This window comes from Frieseomelitta varia, unplaced genomic scaffold (assembly GCF_011392965.1).
Source record: "Frieseomelitta varia isolate USP_RPSP 00005682 unplaced genomic scaffold, Fvar_1.2 scaffold_32, whole genome shotgun sequence".
Lineage (NCBI taxonomy): Eukaryota > Metazoa > Arthropoda > Insecta > Hymenoptera > Apidae > Frieseomelitta > Frieseomelitta varia.
Genome location: NW_025110057.1, coordinates 112,833 through 133,377, shown reverse-complemented (window position 1 = coordinate 133,377; position 20,545 = coordinate 112,833). Strand labels below are relative to the sequence as shown.

The following is a 20,545-nucleotide window of genomic DNA, read 5'->3' as shown; positions in this document are numbered from 1 at the left end:
CTCGACACAGTCGCGTGTGTGCCATAACTGGCCACGTACGGATATTTATATCCAATAACAGCCATGTGTGCACACATGCACGTTGCACGTGTGGACGAACATTTCACTGGTGGCGAGAGAATGTACCAGTTATTACGGGGACGGGATCGTGCCATGTTTATTGAAAAATTAAGCACGACAACAGTGTTGTCGATGTGCACGACGTGTTGAAATAATTAGAAAGACTGAAACAAATCCAGACTGAGTTGTCCTAGTTGTTGACTGTTGCGAGAAACATGAAATTGACACATCTGCTACTAGAATTTAACAATCGGATTTATAGATACTGATAACACAAGAATTATACTGTCTCGGAAAAAGAAAATTAAATCGATTTCGTTTCTGGGACTCAGTCGAGTTCATTTCCAAGTTACTTCGTCAGAAACTGGTGCTTCGGAAACACTATACTTTCCTAGAAGGTAACACGCGTTTATTACTAAAAATTATTGAAATTTCACGGCTTAACCAACCGTGCACGCGAAATTTCGAGCGAACTTTGACATGATCAGCGTCAGATGATCCAGCCAAGCGGGACGTTTATGTTCGCAAGGTGGAAACTCGTCTTGCACAGCTCGCGAGGATGGATACGAAGTTCTTGAAGCGCGGAGAGACGACGAGGATTTTATTAGCTCGCTTAGCAGGTTCAGAAGACTGAGAATCTGAGTACGCAGGGGTCGATTCGTCGGTTTCAGATTCGATCGTCTTACCGAAGATCGCGTAAGAAACAAGCCTCAGAGCGTAAGAAACTAGCAGCGGCCGCTACTGTGTTGCACTGTATTCGCCTAAAATAGAGCGGCCGAGTATTCTGTTCGCCATTAGTAGCGAACAGGAAACGCGAATACGTTGAATAGCTTGTTAAACATTCCCCCTTTAAATAGAATCTCTTTGAGCCTTCGACGCACTATTCGGATGTTCCATTTGCGGTGGACCATCCGGTATAATGCTGAATGCATTGATCAGCGCGTTTCGACGTTTATGGTGCCATCGATTCATTTGCCTAACAAGGGAATTGGCTTGCGGGTTCAGATACCCGTTATCATAAACTGTCGCACGATGAAAGCTTGCAAAATGTGTCAAACTTTTGAACAAAATTTTAAAGAAAGACGTTATATATATATTACATTATCCGGTATTTCGTTTACTTGCAAGAAGGAAAGATGAATTACGGCCATTTGTTGCAATTAAAAATTAATTCAATGTCGTTCGTATAAATAGTTCGTTTGATATTCTTGCAGCGAAGTAGCAAGTGGAGAAAATTTTTAAAAAATTGCTAATGTTACTTTCAAGAGGGTCAAAATTGAAAGATTGAAAGTTGATTTTCCACTTTGAGTATTTGGAATTGAACAAATGTACATTTGCACATTTGTTTAAATACATATTTATCACATATCTTGTTCCATCCATTTACAATACTAATGACGTTTCGAAATGTTTTCTACAACACTTTCCAGAATCTACTACATTTTCCGATCGAATCCTTCTCGATTCGATCGTAATTTCTCTCTCACGCCGAAATTCGTAATTAATCGTAAGTAATACATCACGAGGTTCTCTTTGTTTTTTTTTTTTTTTCGAACTAATAAAACTAACGAGACGTCGAAAGTTCCGCAAATGATAGCAATGCGTAATGCACGAAAATGCATTTCGCATCATACCGTTCTCCTCTCCGATCGGTATAAAACTCTCGACGTTGCGAAAACTTTCACCGAAAAAAAAAAGGGGGGGAAAAAAAAACAATCGCGTCCTCGTTGCTCCAATTGCTAGCACGCCAGCTACTATACCACGGCGCGGTATTACGTCCGTTACGTAATTACAAGCTACGAGTAACGAAAGCAAGCGGCGAAGATTTAAAAATAAAAAGAATAAAGAAAAATAAAAAATCCGGCGGTGTCTATCAAATATACCGAAATATACCGAAAAGAATAAAAAAAAAAAAAAAGAAAAAAGGTGGTAGAGTTTCCAGTGGTACAGCGCTACGGAAACGCGGACGAATGAACCGGGCGTCGTGGCTCTAGCCAACTATAGCCGTATCTCGTGCCGGGACACGAGGTTCGCACAGGTCTCTGTCTCTCGGCGTAACGCACACACGAAAACGCCTCGGCCGTCCCTCGGCACAACGACGTGCACAGCCGCTTCTCCACAAACACGCGCGAGAGTCGCGCACAATGTTGGACAACATTGGTTAGGTAGGTCCAGTAGAGCGTGAGCACGTCTACCACGATGAAAGAGAGTAGGGCTTAATCAGTTAGTCGATAGGCAAATTGGCTTAGAGGCAGCGACCGACAGGGTGGTTTACAGAACCAGCAAGCCCCGCCAGTGGCCAGTGGCCGAGTGGCGAATCAACCCTTCGCCGATAAGAGTCGCGCCCCGTGTGTCCCCGATCCTTGCTGGGGTTTCCTCGACGCGATCGCGCCCCCGAGAATTCCCACAAAATTGTGAATTTCGCACAGGCAACACTGTGCAACGACACTGTGCGCGACGCGTACTCCTCGTTCTGTTCTCCGAGCTTGTTCTCCATCGCGTGCATTACCGATTTACCGCGTATATACGCGAGCCACGTTTCACCGTTTTTGCCAAAGAGAAACGCGTAACACAGAGATTTTTGGTAATGATCGTTCACGGATCGGGCCGGTTGTCGCTGATCGAAGCCGCGTGTTTAGCCCATCGACTTTGATGGATATTGGAGGGAACTTCCGGCGGATGTGGCTGCTGGGTTGATAAGCCGGTTGTGCGCTATCGCGATAAGGAGTTGTGGAGCGGTCGGGAGAGGATTCGTAGTGCGCCAGCTGCTCGATTGGTCAAAGAGGATCGGCACGGTAGAATGTTCAGCTGATCGGTAAGTCTCACGGTTGACGTCGTGGCTTTTGAAACTTGCCGGTTCGTTATCCTGTCCAAGAATGGTGATCGAGCTATCACGAGTGACAGAAGCGCCGGGGTAATATTCAAATTCCTGGCCTGGATCGGCGGCGAAACGTATGGCCAAGGGAAATTCCGTTTCGATTCGACCAACTCTCGCTTCTGATTTCTCGCTTGATATTGACGTTCGGGATATTGTCGCGTAGACTTGCGATCGATTGCGGGGATTTCGCAAGTGGATTTTAGAAGAATCGGAAAGAACTTGCTGGTGGATTAGCGCGAAAGAAGAACGGCGAAGTTTGAACAACGTTGGGAAACGAGCCTCGACCTAAATTTCTCCGTTTCGCGGCACCGATAGAACGCCGTGGCGACGAGGGTTTCCTCGCCGAATTATGGGAGTTTCCTTTCTCTCTCGATTGTTTACGTTCCATCACGCGTAACAACAAGATCATTAGTGACCACTATTAGATTTTTCAATGGATGGATACAAATATAACATTTTACAAATTATTATTTATCATTTTGTGAATTCCTTCTTGTCGATTCATATTACCAAATTCGATTCTTTTTAACGTCCTATGAAGTTCCACCGATTCGATTAATATTCATTACTAATAACCTTCATCTTCTACAGTTTCACGAAATTTCAAGAAACTGACACATTAATATAAAATTATTAGACACTTTTATACAAATTCGCGCTGTTGAAACTATAATTGAATGAATAGAAAATTGTTGAACAATTGTAGAAGCCATTATTCTATTTCCTCTAAACGTATAAAAATCCGCAATTCAATTGTAATTAGTTACTGCCTGATCTTTTGACAAACTGGTTGGTAGATTAACACACGCGACACAGTCTGTCGTCGTTATATTTCGTCGTACAGGGCAACACTGGAAAAAAGAGACATGCTCACGAACCATAAAAATTCGTGAAACGCGAGAATTTTCCACTCGATCGTGTTCGTTCCGCTCGGTTGAATATCATTTTTTTTTTGTTTTCCACTGAAAGTTACATGCTCTCGACGTTATCCACGATCTTTACGACTCTCGTTCCAATCTTTCTCAGCTTCACTGACATCGACAATTTGTTTCAGGAATGACGAGGCACTCTCTGGTGATCCTATGCTGCTACCTGTACACGCTCTTTGACATGGTGGCCCTGCATTTTCCGTGAGTAGGCGAACACGAGTAACTCGGAAGCTATAGAAGCCGCGACCGGTTTGAGTAGAGCAGTGCTGAAGGCTAGCCTTTAGATCGAAGGGCGCAGAGATTTCTCGTGTAATTTCTCGTCCGATCGGTTCGACCAATGCGACGGAAATCTCTCTCGTGCCTTCCGAGTCTCGTTCCTGGTTTATCTTTCTCTTTCACGCATGCACGCCCCTTCGATCGCTGAGTAACGCGATCCCGAGGACGAGTATCGTGGCCTACTTGCAAAAAGAACGAACGTACCGTCATTAGCGGACGCTAAAAATGTGCCGGACACTTTTCTCATTCGCCGGTCTGTTTTAATTTTCGATTTGACGATTGTACGGTGACATCTAAATGAATGTTATACATTATTATAATTTTAAATATTATTAATTATTATTAAATTATATTTGTTAAAATAGAATTTTATACTTAAAATCCTGTGGTACCTTGCCTCGTTAATAGCAAGTCAATTTGGAGAAAAAGGGAACTGTGCAGAACAAGAAAACTCTTTAAGATTCATCTCCGTCGTATTACGTTTGCAAAATTCTTTTTCGAAGAACAGTATATGTAAATTTATAGAGAAAGGTATAGGTGTAATAAAACAAAAAAGGAGATTAATGAAATAAAAGTAAAAATAGAGCTCACTTTCCGACAGTATTCGAATACATACAGATCCAGCCGAGATGATTTCAGTACAATTGAAGACTCGCGATAACTTTTTTAATTATATTTTTAATTATAATTTTAATTCTTTAAAAATCAATTGTATCAAACTTTAGGTTAATGCGTTTCTTTGTCTACGTGAATATATTTTAAAATACAAAATGAAAAGACTCTTTGAAATAACTTTTCAATCCTTTCGAAATTAACAAGGCAAGGAGTTAATATAAATTCCTTTTTTTTTTTTTTTGCATTGTAATTAAAATTCGTGTCCTTTTCGAGTGTCAACTCGCGTCGGCAAAAATTTTGTCTGAACGTCTTGTTCTGAACGAATTTTAATATATGGCGAGGGAGGCGTGAGAGATGGATGGAAAGGTTCATCGGTAAATTCGTTCTCGTTGCGAAACACGGCGACGATAGAATCTGGCCCAGCATCACCCGCGACTGTGTCGAGTTTCAGCGAGGAAATATGCGAACCGGTACTTTCCACGGAGGTCGAAGGCTGGCATATTAAAGTCGATAGCCTATCGTCCAGTACGTTTCGACTTTCGGCGAGAAAGCGCGGGTACCGGTTTTTTCCGAAGATCGAAAGGTAACGCACCAAGCTAGATCGACATCATCAAAACATTTCTTCCCTGCTCCCTTTCTCTCTCTCTCTCTCTCTTTCTCTCTATTTCTCTACGCAGAATTCGATTTGACACGGTTTGGTCACGAAAGTCCACGTGCATCTGTCGAATATTTTGAATACTTAAAGGAAAACAGGGATCTTAAATGTTTTGTATTTATCACAGTTGCATAGATTCTGAAAAAAAATGTGACGATTAGCGTAGATAAACGTAAATGAAAGATATTTCTGCAATTGAGGGGTACAATAGTGAAATATAATTGAAACTGCTATTTTCCTCTTCTTTTTTTTAAAATTCTGTCATGTATTTGTAGAATTAAGGAATAAAATTAAGACGTCGAGAGATGTCAGAATTAATGAAAATCTCATTTTTCAACGTGTTCTTGACATAACTTTCTCTTGGAATAGACCAAAGGGTTAACTATCACGAGCATATCAAAAAAGCGTATGATAATTGCAGATCTATATATGTAGATTGCGTTACCGAAGATTGCGATTTATATTCTCCTAAATAAATATAAGAAACGTTGTCAATATTTTACTTAAAAGATTAATTAAGATTCATAAAATTCTCAAAATCCACTTACACATTGATATTTTATCTCTATTTTGACCAACCCAAACAACTCGTTTGCTACAATTTTTATCATAGTACTTTACTATATATTTCTAATTGCTTACTTCATTATACTTTGTTACATAATCCTAATTGCCGGATAAAATCAAAAATAATAAAGCAGCAGCGACGTTTACGTATAAATCGTTCGTCATTATAAATTACTTTAGTGACTGTTGGAGCATCCGATGTCCAAGGATTGAATACTCGAAGTTTGACAGATGTATGCGGACTTTAATAACTCATCATCCGATCCATTTCTTTACGTTCGATTTACGTTTGCGTTTGCAATTTTCAAAGCACATTTTCTCGTACAGATGGCTTTCGCGGGAGATTTTATCGAGTTTCTGCGAGTTCTGCTGCGATTTTCGCGAATGTTCGTTCAACGAGGAGAAAAATCTTGGAAATGACTTGACAGTGAAACAGGAGAACCTCTTCCGTCTGATTCGATGCTGGAGTCCAGCCGCTCGGGGAAGAAATTATAAGAAAATTCCTAAAAATTGTCGTAAATTATCAGCTCGGCAGATTTCACGAATCGTGCGCTCTAATAAATGGACGTCGCGCGCTTTTCATCATCTACGATATAATTATCATCGCGACAATCCGAACACGTTTCGTAATTATTCAGAAAAACTATCTCGAGAAAGAAGAATGACAATGAAGAACCATCGGTACTTTAAATTGTTACAATTTCGTAAAGAAGAATCACGTAACAATCCACCGGGTCTCATTTTAAAGCGTGAAGCCTCTGCTTCGATAGTCCTGAGTTTGTTCGTTCGAGGATATCCTTACGTCACGCAACGAATGGAGAAGTAAGGACGCATTCATCCTCGAGAATCGTCGAAATTGTCAAACTTCAGAATTATGAAAAAAAATCGTGTCACTGGTTCGTGAGGATCAATCCCTGACAACTTGCTGCACGATTTCCTGCCATTGCCACTTTATCAAACTTCAAAACCTCGTTCAATTTAATTCATCCCTTGGTGTCGAATTGAAAAGGAATGCTGAAAAGAAAGAAAGACGATAAAATACCTACGATGGAAAGATGAATAATTAAACTTTCGTCTGACCTGCTCTCAATTATGGATATTTGGGCATTTTATTAAAGAAAAAAAAAAAAGAAGAATAAAGAGAGAACACGAGGCAATATTATGGCTATACGACGAAACATTGGATTCTTTTGTATTCACTGTCCTCTCGACTGCGACTCAAGGACAATTCGTACGACGCAACCACTCGACCCTCGCAAATCCCACTAAATCACGAGGTCGTAAATCAAAGATCAAAGAAGATCCCCGGAGCAGGTGTTCGGCGTCGTTCGATTAAAATCGAACGTGACACCTTGGTGGAAGCCGAGCCGCCCGGCGTAAATCGTCACGAGGGTTGGAGGTGGGAGGATAAGGTTGGCGAGGGGAAAAGAGCGGGTAAATTGCACGAACGAAAGTGGAAATTCTCCGGGGGGGTAACCGGACCCGGAGGTCGTAGGTTAGCATATTAAAATGTCCGCGTGCAAGGAACACACGTATCTCGGCCGGACCTAAAGGTGTGCCAAGCACGAAGACCTATTATGGCTTCTGCGATATTGCTGTTTCATCGGAATCGCGGCAATATTTTAGAGTCCGGCTCGCTCGCCGCATCGTCGCTGGACTTCCTTTGGCCCCGATCTGCTCGATCCATCGGCGTTTCATCGGTGTCTTCGCCCCGCTCGAGAAATATGACGAAATAATTCGCCGGAATTGCGGCCGAGTGTCGTAAATCGAGAGAGGTAACGAGACGACTTCGCGAATATCGGAGCGACTCACCGTCGCGTTTTTCATCGTGAATTTACGCGTGCCACTCGAACGTGACGATCGCCAGTTTCTTGCTATTTTTAATTTAGCTTACTTGTTTGTTTCTTCGTTTAAGCACTGTTCCCGCAATTAGAATTCTCATCTTTCAAGCATTGTGTTATAAATTCGAGGGAGTAGATTCGTAAGTACGCAGCGACTGCAAGAAGTTTCTGACCGAAGGAATAATTTTACTCTGTCTCGTTGAAGTGAAGAATTCTCGAAAACGAAAATCTGTTTTGTAACGTGAATTGTACTTCATACATCGGAAAGATTTTTTTATGAGGAGAATTCTACTGGCTGGAATAAAATTTCACTCCGGTAGAAAACTATTTCGCAGTTATTGTAACTCTAACATTCACTGCACTATTTGTAGCTCGAATTTCGTTATTCCATTTTATTAATTACGAACGTTGAATCATTACTTTGTATAATTAATTACGCAGATACCAAATGATGTAGTTATTAATTGCGATATATATTTTACAGCGAAATGAATAACTACAATTAACAAAAAATAATCTTTTCCTCTTGTAAGCAAGAGAAATTCTGTTTGCAAAGTAAGAAAAAGATTACCCCCAAGTGGATCGTTATGATCGTGGTTTCATTTAATTTTAAATGGTAGAATTTTTTTGTCATTATGCAAAATTTACGTCTCACCGGCATTTTCAATGCTGCAGAAGAAAATCCATTTTTATTTGCCAATTCGGTGCAAGTATGAACGTAAACTCCAACTACTTAAACTGACATTGAAAATCCGCTTAAAGATAGAGAAACGAAAAGAATGTAAAAGAAAAATCTCGAGGTTCCGAGATGCGTCAACCTATGTCGTTTTCCACCTAATTATCATATTTCGTACATAGAAAAGTTGTTAATGCACGACTTAATTCAAAACAATGCACAAAAACTTCGAAAGCGAGAAAATGCGAGAAGAACGGTGCCAAAAACACTGAGACTGGTTCCATAGGATACATGGTGGCACCGATTAGCATATTCTATAAATATACAAGTGAATGATATGAATTGTTCCTCTTTGAATTCAAAAGTTTTGAAACTAACAAGAAAAAGAGAGAGAGAGACTACACACAACAGTTTAAGTTTTTGATCGAGTTACTCCCCAGCGATTCAGTAACGCTACTGAAATCAATAGGAAACACACACAAAGCTTCGTTAACGATCAAAGACAAGAGATAACGTAACAAGCTTAACTAACGAAAGATAAGATAATCTGATCACTTGGAACAGGAAAGAAGAGAATACGACGAACAGGGTCAAGGATAGAGAAAACCAAAATTAAAGCAGCGAGACTGTTAAGGAAAATAGTGAATGATCTCTTGTCTTAGTCAGAAAGTTCCTGTTTAGGTGTGAATGTCAACTCGGTTCTGAAGAAACTCCGTCAAAGAGAATATGAAACGTGGAGAACATTTTTTGTGCTTCGGTGATGGTAAATGTGACAAGGTGAAGATGTGTGAAGTATATTCTACGTCAAGCAACACTGCATACAATATGTGTATACAATAAATGCTTTCTATTTATTCATGTTATTCCGAAAAAGAATCGCAGAGCAGAGAGTGTCAATTATTGAAAGTAAGAATGATCGTATAAACAATAAATACAACAAAAGAATAACGTGTATGCGTAAATTGTGATTTATTTTTAGAATTAGAGTATTAATTAATACTCAAATAACATATATAATATAAACAAAATATAATAAATAACATATATAACATATATAATATAAACAAAAAAATCAGTTGTACGTGAGTGTATCGTTATTTGTTGCTCAACCTACTCCCACCTCTTTCGTTCATTCGTATTCTCTTGGAGATAGATTTTTGGAATTGAAACGATCAACCATCGCATAGAGAAGAATCACAGATTTAGTTTCAGTTTCAGAATTAAAGAAAATACAATACAACAGTTCGCCTGTCTAAATACAGTGACAGACTAATAAAACAACCCGTCGAACAAAATCGTCGAATCACCGTCAGAGTCATTCACGACAATCTCCAGTAGCAATAAATGAAAGAAATCTCTCGATGCATTCACGACGACACACCATAATGGCGGACTCGGCGCGAGTCCTCTCCCCTCCCGAGTTCCTCCACCGCAGGTCACGTTTTCTCCTCGCTTCTCTGTTTTCCTCCAGGGAGTCGGACCTCGAGGAATACGGCAGGAAGGAGGCCTCTCTGTCACTCAGGGACATCCTCCCGTTGAACCCGAAGCAATACGACAAGCACAGAGCGCCCAAGTTCCTCGGCCAGCCTACCATTGTCTACTTCCACGTGACGGTGCTCAGCCTCGACTCCATAAACGAGGAATCTATGGTAATTTCGCCTGACGCGAAAGAGCGACCGCCGTACTCGGGTACTCGCGTTTAATTAAGACCTAACCCAACACCGGGGGGAAGCCTGCCCGCGCCCGAGGCATCACGCGCCTCGAACACAGGGGAAAACCGTGTAAATGGGGGTGGCAGTCCTCGCGGTGGGAGTCGAAGAGACGCAAGCCTTGGCTGCGGTGTTTCACACCTTTCCGCGTGCCTGCGTATGCCTCTTTTTCTCGCGCATCGTCGCTAACGCGCATGCAAATTGGGCCACGTAGCGTGTAACCGCTCGTGTCTTAGTTGACGTCTTATCTCGTCGGGGGTTAACCGGGGCTAAACGGCTGAGATAACGATTATAAATTGAATATTCATCAGTTTAGACTTCTGGCGGGAATACTTTTGGCTTCAGACGCTTTTGCAGTATGTTTTTTTTTTTTTTTCTAAGATATACGAATGATTATCAATATTGTAGAGATATAATATAAATAATATTTATTTAACAGGAGTGATGATAATAGAACAAGGAATAATTAAAGAAGACAAATAATTAATATCATAATTATATTATTAATATATATTATATATATATATATATATATATATATATATATATATATATATATATTCTTAATTATATATTTCCTCGACAAGTGTTTCTATATATAAAGTTTTACTTTTAAATTCTCCGCGGAACGTTTCATTGCCTTATTGTAGAGATATAATATAAATAATATTTATTTAAACAGCAATATTGTAGAGATATAATATAAATAATATTTATTTAACAGGAGTAATGATAATAGAACAAGGAATAATTAAAGAAGACAAATAATTAATATCATAATTATATTATTGTATATTATATATATATTCTTAATTCTTAATTATGTATTTCCTCGACAAGTGTTTCTACATATAAAGTTTTACTTTTAAATTCTCCGCGGAACGTTTCATTGGCTTTGACTTTTAGACGTACGTCGCGGACATATTTCTGGCGCAAAGCTGGCGGGACTCTAGACTGCGACTTCCGGAGAACATGTCCGAGGAGTACAGAATATTGGACGTAGACTGGCTGCACAATATCTGGAGACCTGACTGCTTCTTCAAGAACGCGAAGAAAGTCACCTTTCACGAGATGTCCATACCGAATCACTATCTCTGGCTGTACCACGACAAGACGCTGCTGTACATGTCGAAGTAAGATCGATCGAAACGATCGTCCCGCGATATTCACGTATTTCTCATTTGTTCTATTTTCTTTTTTCTTTCTTTCTAGATTGACTCTCGTGCTGTCTTGCGCGATGAAGTTCGAGTCCTATCCTCACGACACTCAGATTTGCTCAATGATGATCGAAAGTCGTACGTATCATTCGTTACGTAGATGTTCGTATTGATTAATAAAACTCTGACTTGTGAACCCTTTAACTATGGGCTTTTAACTTTAACGTACTCAAACAAAAGTCGAAGTAAAATATACGCGAAACCCGGGTAATATCAATAATCGAGTATTTAGTCATCTCTGAGATTTATTTATATAGAGATAATTTATGTTACAGTAACTTTATAGTTACGTTACATTTATTCGTCTAAAATTAAATTACTTGGTTTGTATTTTAGTTTTGTTACTTTTTGACGTTCCACAGACGCGATTTGTTGAAATGTACCCATAGTTAAGGATCGACTAACAGACGGCGAGATCTGCTTTTCATACTTAACCCAAGAAATTGAAATCCTCCCTTGATAACGCAATTCCCTGCTTTCCGACCCAAGATGACCAATTTAAATTTCAAAAGTGTTACTTTCTCCGTAAATATTAACGTTCACCACGCGTCAACCTCCCCGAACGCGAAGCTCACCCTCGACGGACTAGCAAATCTTCATTACGCTGAATATAAAATGCAAAATTTTCTGAATTTTTGTAATCTAAGTTATCATGGTCATTTAAAAATCCAATATATAACATTACTCGCTTCATGTGAGAAAAGAAAAAGTGAAAGACGAATTTAACTTATTACAAAAGTGGTTACTTTTTGTGAATATCGACAGTCAAAAATTTAATGGATTTCTACTTTAAGAAATCATTTTTCATATAGTACGTGTTATACATTAAATTTTTCTTCCAACGCAACAATGTAAATCATAATAATTACGTCAACAGGTATAAAATTTCAAATAATCTTGATCCGTAACAAGCTAACAATTTCTAAAAATCGATAGCTCCGAATAAAAAGATACTTTCCTAATTTAATCTCGACACGTCGTCTGAAGAATCTTCCGCTCGTCTACAAACGCCGAATTCGCGTACGCTATCTCGAAAATGAAAATGTTTTTAACCCGAGTTGCCTTTCAGTGTCGCACACCACCCAGGATCTGGTGTTCATTTGGAACATGACGGATCCTTTGGTGGTGAACCCGGAGATCGAGCTGCCCCAGCTGGACATTTCAAATAATTACACGACCGACTGCACGATCGAGTACTCGACCGGCAACTTCACGTGCATCCAGATCGTGTTCAATCTGCGCCGTCGGCTGGGCTATCATCTCTTCCACACGTACATACCGTCCGCGCTGATCGTCGTCATGTCGTGGATCGCGTTCTGGATCAAACCGGAGGCGATCCCGGCCCGGGTCACCCTGGGAGTGACGTCACTGCTGACCCTCGGTAAGGTCATCGTGCCCCGCTACCACATCCTGGACGACGTTTCTTCGCCGACGTTTTTCCATCTCCGTAGATCGATCGACTCGGTCGACCACTCAAAGATTCGGTTTTTTCTTGGAACAGCAGATTGGAACAACAATTTCAACAAGAAATTAGCCACTTGGGTTTACACGTGCAACCTCCCTCGCGATAAATTTACCACGAAACCATTCTGCATTGAGTTCAAAATCGCGTACTCCTCGAGTTTTCTTTTCGTGCTCTTTTTACTTTCCGTCCTACTACCCTTCCGCTGTTTGTGTTATATACTTTTTGCTGAGACGACGGAGATTCAACAACTCATCCAAATTCAAATTTGAAGATAAATTAATTAAATGAACTGAACAAACTGAAGATAGGAAAATAAACAAACTAAATTTATATATATTTAACTGAATCTGAGATTTCTGCAAAATTGAACAGATAGAAGTTAGTTAATAATTAATAATAATTAATAATGTATCGTCAAGGGACTTGAAAGTTGCTTGCAACTCTTGGCGATAGATTTTGTCGTCAAAAGTACATGTTATACGTTAAAAGTACCTGTACAATATGACTTTATACAAAAAAATATTTATAAATATTAATATTTTTAATATTATATATAACAAATAATTTATATATATTTAACTGAATCAGAAATTTCTGCAAATTTGAACAGATTCAGGTATAAGTTAGTTAATAATTAATAATGTATCGTCAAGGGACTTGAAAGTTGCTTGCAACTCTTGGCGATATATTTTGTCGTCAATAGTACATGTTATACGTTAAAAGTACCTTTATACGAAAAAATATTAATAAACATTAATATTGATTAATATTTTTAATATTATATATAATAAGTAATATATAATCATATAATATTATTTTATACAAAAGAAATTGACGCAAGGGACGGATGAGGGTTGAAGTTTGAAACGCGCAGTACACCGTGGCCATTCAAACGACACGAGGTCGGTGCTTTTGTGTTGAGATGAATCGAGGGTGGCACAGAGGCTACGAGAATAAGTGACATAGCATCCGCGCGTTTTTCAATGCCATGTACGGAATAACGAGGTGTCTTTAAAATCGTGGGTCATGGAGTTCGTGATACGGGCAAGGGCTCGGGTTTAGGTTCGGGCTCGTTTTAGACGCAGTCTGCCTCGTTCAGCTCGTTGAAAAGGGTGGAGCATGTATTTTCAGAGTGGTTACCGACGCTTCTAAAAGGAATGGTCGTGGCTTACTTTACACCTTTAATCTACCGTAACTTTAGTAAAATATGAGAAATTTCCCATAAATTATCTCTGTAGGATATTTATGGCTCGTAAAGGTATGAAGCGTGAGAAATGTGTTTAGGAAAATTTATTGCAAAATTATAAAATTGATGCTCGTAACATGTGCGAAAAGAGGCATCAGGAAAACGAATATCTTCTATAGAGTAAGAGAAATGTAACGTGAATTCGTGATAAAATATGACGCACAAGAAACGTTAGTGATGGAAATTAAAGCAGAAAATATTCGATAAAAGAAAAAAATCATTATACTTACATAGAAAGATGAACATTGAGGTTCTTTGATCTCATAATGTCAAAGTCAGCGACCATACACGTAGAACAAAAAAGTGTTGCTGTTGATAATTAATAAATCACATTCACTCTCGTAAATGAAATTCATACAAACGTGGTCCTGCTGCATACAGAACAGTAAGGGAGGGGGTGTAATTGCGAAACGAATAGCAAACAGCAAATTAATGTTGGCACAGAGCGACCGAGATACGTCCCGATTGTTTGATTTGCAGCGACTCAGAACACGCAGTCCCAGCAATCACTGCCGCCGGTCTCCTACGTGAAGGCCATCGACGTGTGGATGTCCTCGTGCAGCGTGTTCGTGTTCCTCTCGCTCATGGAGTTCGCCGTGGTGAACAACTACATGGGACCAGTGGCCACCAAGGCGATGAAAGGCTACTCCGACGAGGATCTAAGGGAAGCTATCGACGAATTCAAAGTACGAAGCCTAGATTTCGTTAAATACCTCTTTCGTAAGCAAGCCTAAATCATTTATACCACCATAATTTTTTTTCAATCCTCTGTTAAAGGCTCTCAAACACTCTGGGACAAGTATAGAAATTGAATCCTTCCTCATGCATTTGTTTTTCTAATTTTTCCAAAGAGACACAAGCTCTCAAAGTATCTGCAAAACTTTCGGAATATTAACGCTAGAACTACCAACCATTGAGGTGTAATGTTTGTGGGGGAAAGAAATTAAAGTGCGAGATACAAGAGAAAGTTGATGGCACAATAAAGGACACGAGCTTCTATTAAAAATCACTCGAGTATCTAAAAACACACTGTTAAAAATTTCCATGGAAAATTATAGTGTTAAAATGATTATTATACATCGTACGATCGAGACAGAGTAAATTCATTTTCAAATATTCGAAAAATTAACTGCACAAGTGTCCCAAAATATATAGGTGTTTTGGAAAAGATGAGAAAATACGGACATAGACAACTCGGCATGCATGCTGAAGAATAAGAGTATGCTTGTCTACAGAATTTCTAACACAGAGTCCATTGGAAATCCAATTTAAGTTGAAAAAGTAACAAACAGATTACCTCTATGCTTGTATAATATTAATAGCTTCCTACAAGTAGAGATTGGTTTCATCACAATTAAACGCCATATGCGACACGTGTCTAACGTCTAAGCTAGATTGCTATATCTACATCCCTTACTTATCAAACTATAATATATCCAGATCATACTCTATTTTATTTGCATTTGCTTCCAAATTTCCCGCAAACAGGCAGAAACAACAAGAGGACTGTCGTATTTAAAACTGAGAGCCACAAAGTTCCCTCGACTTCCCCTCCGGCGAGTTTTAAGAAACGTGCGAGCGACGTCCGCGTCGAGGTGGCGGAGAGAAACACCACGTGCAAAAATATCGACGCCTGGCTGCCTCGCGGAGCGTAATAAATTCGCGCGCCTGGTAATTACCACGGTTCGAACGAGGAAATGGGAAATCGTGGCAGCGAGAGGCGAGGGAAAATTCGCGGAAAACCGGCGGAAATAGGAGGCAGAAAGGCCGGCCGGTTTTCACTGGGCAGGCGGGTGATTCATGAAACGGCAGCGGCGGCGCGTTCTCGTTTTGCATTCGCCCAAAGAATTATGCATCTCGAACTTACAATTAGCAGGTACAGAGGCAGGGGACGTAAATAACAAATGGCCGCCGATTTTTCGACTGCGCGAACGCGAACCCAGGAGTTCTATCTGCTTCTGTAGACACAATACGCCGCAAGAAGGAGAAAGATTTGCTAAAGATAAAATATGATATAAAAGAAACGAGAAGTTTCGGGGAGAGGAGACGTTTGTTTCTGCTCTTTCCTCGTCTTTTGATCCCTTTTCTTTCCGGAGGTCGGCCGTTTAATGCGACATCTGGGAAAGAGAGGGGTGAGAAGGGAGACCGGAGGAAGCCAGGTACACGCGCGAGCTTTGATAACACCTGACATACTTAGTACTTCAACCTCAGCAGCCCGAAAGTGCCGCGACTTTAATTAACGCGCTCGCTCTACGAGCGCGTCTGGCAACTTTCTCTCGACTCCCGGCAAAAACTTGTTATATATTGAAAGAAAAGAACGGGGAGAAGGAGGAGGGCTATGGCGGTTAATGAAAATATTCGAAAGTCGACGGCGATATGAATATGCGCGTGGCATCTCTTTGGGAAACTTTCTTGTGTACTTGTATAGTCGGTAACTCAGTATCCAAGTCACTTCTTTAGGTTCAGAAATTAATCGCGAAAAGAAGTCGCTTTTTTCGGATTTACGTGTATTGGTTTTGTAAAGATCTTGAAAATAATAGAAAGACAATTTTAAGGAGACGTGAACAATTTTAAGGAGAAGTGATGCAATTTAGATTCAATTTGTACGATTTTGAAATAAATAATCTTTGCTTCTGAGCAGAATAAAATAGTGAAAAAAAAAAAAAGAAAAGAAAAACAAATGAGAAAATAAAGTAATTCAACGAGCTCGCAGAACTCAGCGACGTGTCTAATTATTGATTCATTAATACCGAAAAACAGGACCGTTTTGACGTTGACGTATAGGCCCGAGGCATAATTAATGGCGTAATTAATGACGTGGCGTGTGAATCAGCCATGGGTCGCCTTTAAATTCTCTGTGTTTGCGAAAAGCGCGCGGCCGCGTCGCGTAAAACGCAAACACGTAATTTTGCCGTGGCCTCGTGAATCGAGATCGCGTCGATTTCCCTTTTTTTTTTCCTTTTTTTTTTTTTCTACGAACGTTCCACAGAGAGAAATCGCGTTTTTTCAGAGGCGAACCGGAGCGACTCGCCGGTCGTCGACTTCCATTCGCACAAAGCGAACCGTGTCTGTTTCACTTGGCGTTCCGTTTTATAAAATTAAACGTCAATTATGGCGCGTCGAGTGGCGAACGGAGGAAGCACGAAAGCTTTCTGGGACGGAATGCGCGAAAGAGGCTGAAGAGGTTAACGCTTAAACGTAATGCCGCGATGAAATTGAATTTAAATTATCATCGCTCGTCGAGTTGCGCGCGGTTTATCGAACATTTGGCCTCGAACATTCTGACCTGATTATCATCGTTCGCCATTCGTTACACGTGGAACCGGCGGACACGATGCGTGTAAAAAATTTTTAGGGGCAAACAGGAAGAGTCTCCTTGACTTAGAATATTCGAACATGCTTCAGTGTTACAAAACACGTGTTCAGAGGAATTCAAACGCGAGGAAAAAAGTTTGTAATGACGTTGAAGAACAGAGGCTTTCGTTTGAACGAAAAATCGTTTAAATTCCTAAAGCAGTACGATTGCAAGTCTATAAAATTTTTATGAAAAGTTACGAGGTAACTGGTAATAATGTTGAAAGAGATAGCGTTATTGGAAAACAGTATTGTCTTGCTGAAGATCTTGCTTTGTTATCGCTATGAAAAGCGCAATATTTAACGGATAATTTATATTCATGGTTAATCATATAATTTGTACATAGATTTTTAGATCAGTTGAGTTTCACTACATGAAATATTTTACGCGCGCATAGTGTATTCATTAGTGTTCAAATGCTTCCACGAACAACATGTACTACGTGTATTAAGTATTTCATTATGTTTATACGTATTTCTAGATTTGTTTGAAAATTAACCAGTATAATGATCACAATCGTGACCGATTACAGTTAATAATTTATACAACGAGCAACCACATATTTATTCTTCTTGCTGGAAAATAAATATCGCCGACAGTTTCAACTGGAAAGAGTTCCAGTCGGTTAAACGAGCATTGACGAAAGTAAATGAAAGAGGAAAGGCGATCGTTGCGCGTGAAAATGGCGACCGCGATGAGATGCGTTTCCCATCTGAGAGGCACGAGGAACAAACATTATCTCGAGGCGAAATTAGTTCGCCCGGGGTAAGCAAAGTGAGAAGTTTCGAAACTTGCTCGGCCAAGAACTCGACGGAAACTTGGATCTACGAACGAGATGGATCTCGTCGGTCTTTCTCTTCCCCTCTTTTTCGATCGCCGGGTCTCAACGATAAACGAAACCTGAAAATTTCATCCCGACAACGAATTGCAAAACGCTTCTATTCATTTTGCAGAATTCTCGAACGTGCCGTACGCTTGTAATTCGAACTTTGAAATTTCTTTAAATTTTTTGGGAGTTTAACGAGAATTTAACCTCCAAACTTTCAACTAGCAACGAATTATAACACTCGTCTGTTCTACTTTGCAGAATTTTAACCACGCCGTGTATTCAAAATTTAAACTTTGAAGTTTCCTTTAAATTAACCGAAGGGTTGAGACAAATTTCCGAGATTCTCACTCGAATAGACCTCCGAAATTTCTGCCAATCGTTCGCCATTTTACCTCGCGATATATACGAAACTTAAGCTCTCCTTGAACGTTTCAAATTATCAATTTAGAGCTTCGAAGCAGCGTGTTACGCAGATTTTCCCGTGGAAAAGGCGGGAGGACGAGAGGACCAAAGTCTGGAGAAAGAAAGAGAAAAAATAGTGACGTTTTACATCAAACGCAAAGAGAAAACTTGCCGTTTCTGCAGGGCTGCATGCGCGAGTACCGAGAGCAAGATAATCTCGCGTGCCTTGAATAACGCATGAACCCACGGAACCCCCGAACAAACCGAGATTAATTTAAATTTCATTCGGGTCTCGCCGCCAGACACAACCCGACGGTACCGTTGAAACGTGTAACGCGCGCGCTTTTACAACCGGATTAATAATTTATTACGTTTGCGAGCAGATCGGCCATGCGGGAGTGTAAGGAAATATAAGGAAGCTTTATTTTTATCCTCGGTCCCGCCGGATCGCGGATGATTATAACAACGGCTGACTTATGTATTTTTTCATTGCAGACTCTCGACAACTGTTTGGATCGTTTGCTCGAAAACAATCTATAGTGAAACGCTGTGTCTCGTCAATATTAACTATGATAGAAATAATTTTCTTTTCGAAGAAAAAGAAAAAAGAAAAACGTAAAGATCTGTTCCGAATACTGTTTGGATAAAATTGTTTGTTTCTCGGAGATTTTATTGGCGAGTCGGTTTCATCGGGAAGAGTCGAGAAACTGATCGCGAGGATAAAATCATAGCGAGCGAATTGAATTTTAATTTAGCTGACTTGGCTGACTTTTCAGTGATTGTTCCACTGAGTTTCTAACTCGCTTCGAATACCATTTCTGATTTTTACTCGAGACTAAATAAATTTATATTTGAAAATAGTAGCGATAATAATGGCAATGCTATAAATATGAATAAATCAAGGAATAATTTTAAAGAAGCGATACAGAGTGCGAATTAAATAACTGAACCACTAAACCAGCGAAATTAAATAATTATTATAAGAAGAAAAGGTAACATAATAATTGATTTAAAACGAGATCACCCGCATCAACAGTGCAATTCCATATTTTTGTGAACACCAGAGTATTACCAAGCACGCTATTTTCGACACATTCGCGTCCTCAAATTTCCCATGAATATACAAAACATTCACAATCTGCTGATCCATCAGCCATCCCTCCGTGCTTTATGTACGTTTTTTATTTGCTTTCACGTTCTGTTGCCTCGCAATCAGTCAACCGGATGCAGCTGTATAACCCTCGTCGCTAAATCTTCTCGCTACGGCTTTTACCCCGAGAAGCTTGGTGGTATTTTGTTGAACGTGTCTCTTCCCAACAGACACCAATGAGGAACGAGTCCGAGAGGAGCAGAAGCCCCGTCAGACCTGCGACCGTGCAATACGACACCTGCTGCCAGGGCCGAGCAACAGCCATTTACATCGACAAGTTCTCCAGATTCTTCTTCCCGTTCTCCTTTCTCATCCTGAACGTCGTCTACTGGAGCACCTTCCTGTAAAAGGGACGGACGAGGGCGGAAACGAAGATCGCTGGATCATCTCTGGACAATCTCCAATCGTTCGATCTTTCTTAGCCTATCCAGGGTTAAATGAATTGGACTGCGGATGATTTTTGTATGCGCAGAACGGAAGGAGAATGGAAATGGAAATTTGTTTGACGCGTATAAATATTCTGCTCTATGTATATTTTATATATCTTCGCGTGTTGCGCTGCGTGTACATTTTCTTTTTTTTTTTTTTTTCTTTTTGCACCGTCAAATTTTTGTACACGCAAAGATCTATGGATGATGAAGCATTGATACTTTGAATCATACAAGAACATACGAA

The 20,545-nt window shown here is 40.0% G+C and overlaps 1 protein-coding gene across 2 annotated transcripts; it reads left to right on the top strand.

Annotated features, from left to right (window-relative positions):
• Nucleotides 1–2,587: 2,587 nt before the first annotated feature.
• Nucleotides 2,588–20,305, top strand: LOC122530002 (glycine receptor subunit alpha-4). 2 transcript variants are annotated; one of them, XM_043656599.1, is made up of 9 exons: nucleotides 2,588–2,875; nucleotides 3,993–4,068; nucleotides 5,210–5,341; nucleotides 9,969–10,146; nucleotides 11,113–11,339; nucleotides 11,419–11,501; nucleotides 12,493–12,804; nucleotides 14,615–14,820; nucleotides 20,041–20,305. In XM_043656599.1, exons 2-9 carry the CDS (start codon nucleotides 3,995–3,997, stop codon nucleotides 20,215–20,217), a joined length of 1,389 nt encoding a protein of 462 aa, XP_043512534.1. In that variant the 5' UTR covers nucleotides 2,588–2,875; nucleotides 3,993–3,994; the 3' UTR covers nucleotides 20,218–20,305. The 2 variants fall into 2 exon arrangements, with proteins under 2 accessions (XP_043512534.1, XP_043512535.1); XM_043656600.1 differs by lacking the exon at nucleotides 5,210–5,341.
• The last annotated feature ends 240 nt before the right edge of the window (nucleotides 20,306–20,545 follow it).

What these genes read in the sequence shown, in the direction of transcription:
- LOC122530002 (XM_043656599.1), top strand. Translation starts at nt 3,995, where the DNA reads ATGACGAGGCACTCTCTGGTGATCCTATGCTGCTACCTGTACACGCTC. An exon ending in TTTTTTCCGAAGATCGAAAG is followed by an intron (nt 5,342 to 9,968) that starts GTAACGCACCAA and finishes GTTTTCCTCCAG; the next exon opens with GGAGTCGGACCTCGAGGAAT. An exon ending in GACGTCACTGCTGACCCTCG is followed by an intron (nt 12,805 to 14,614) that starts GTAAGGTCATCG and finishes TTTGATTTGCAG; the next exon opens with CGACTCAGAACACGCAGTCC.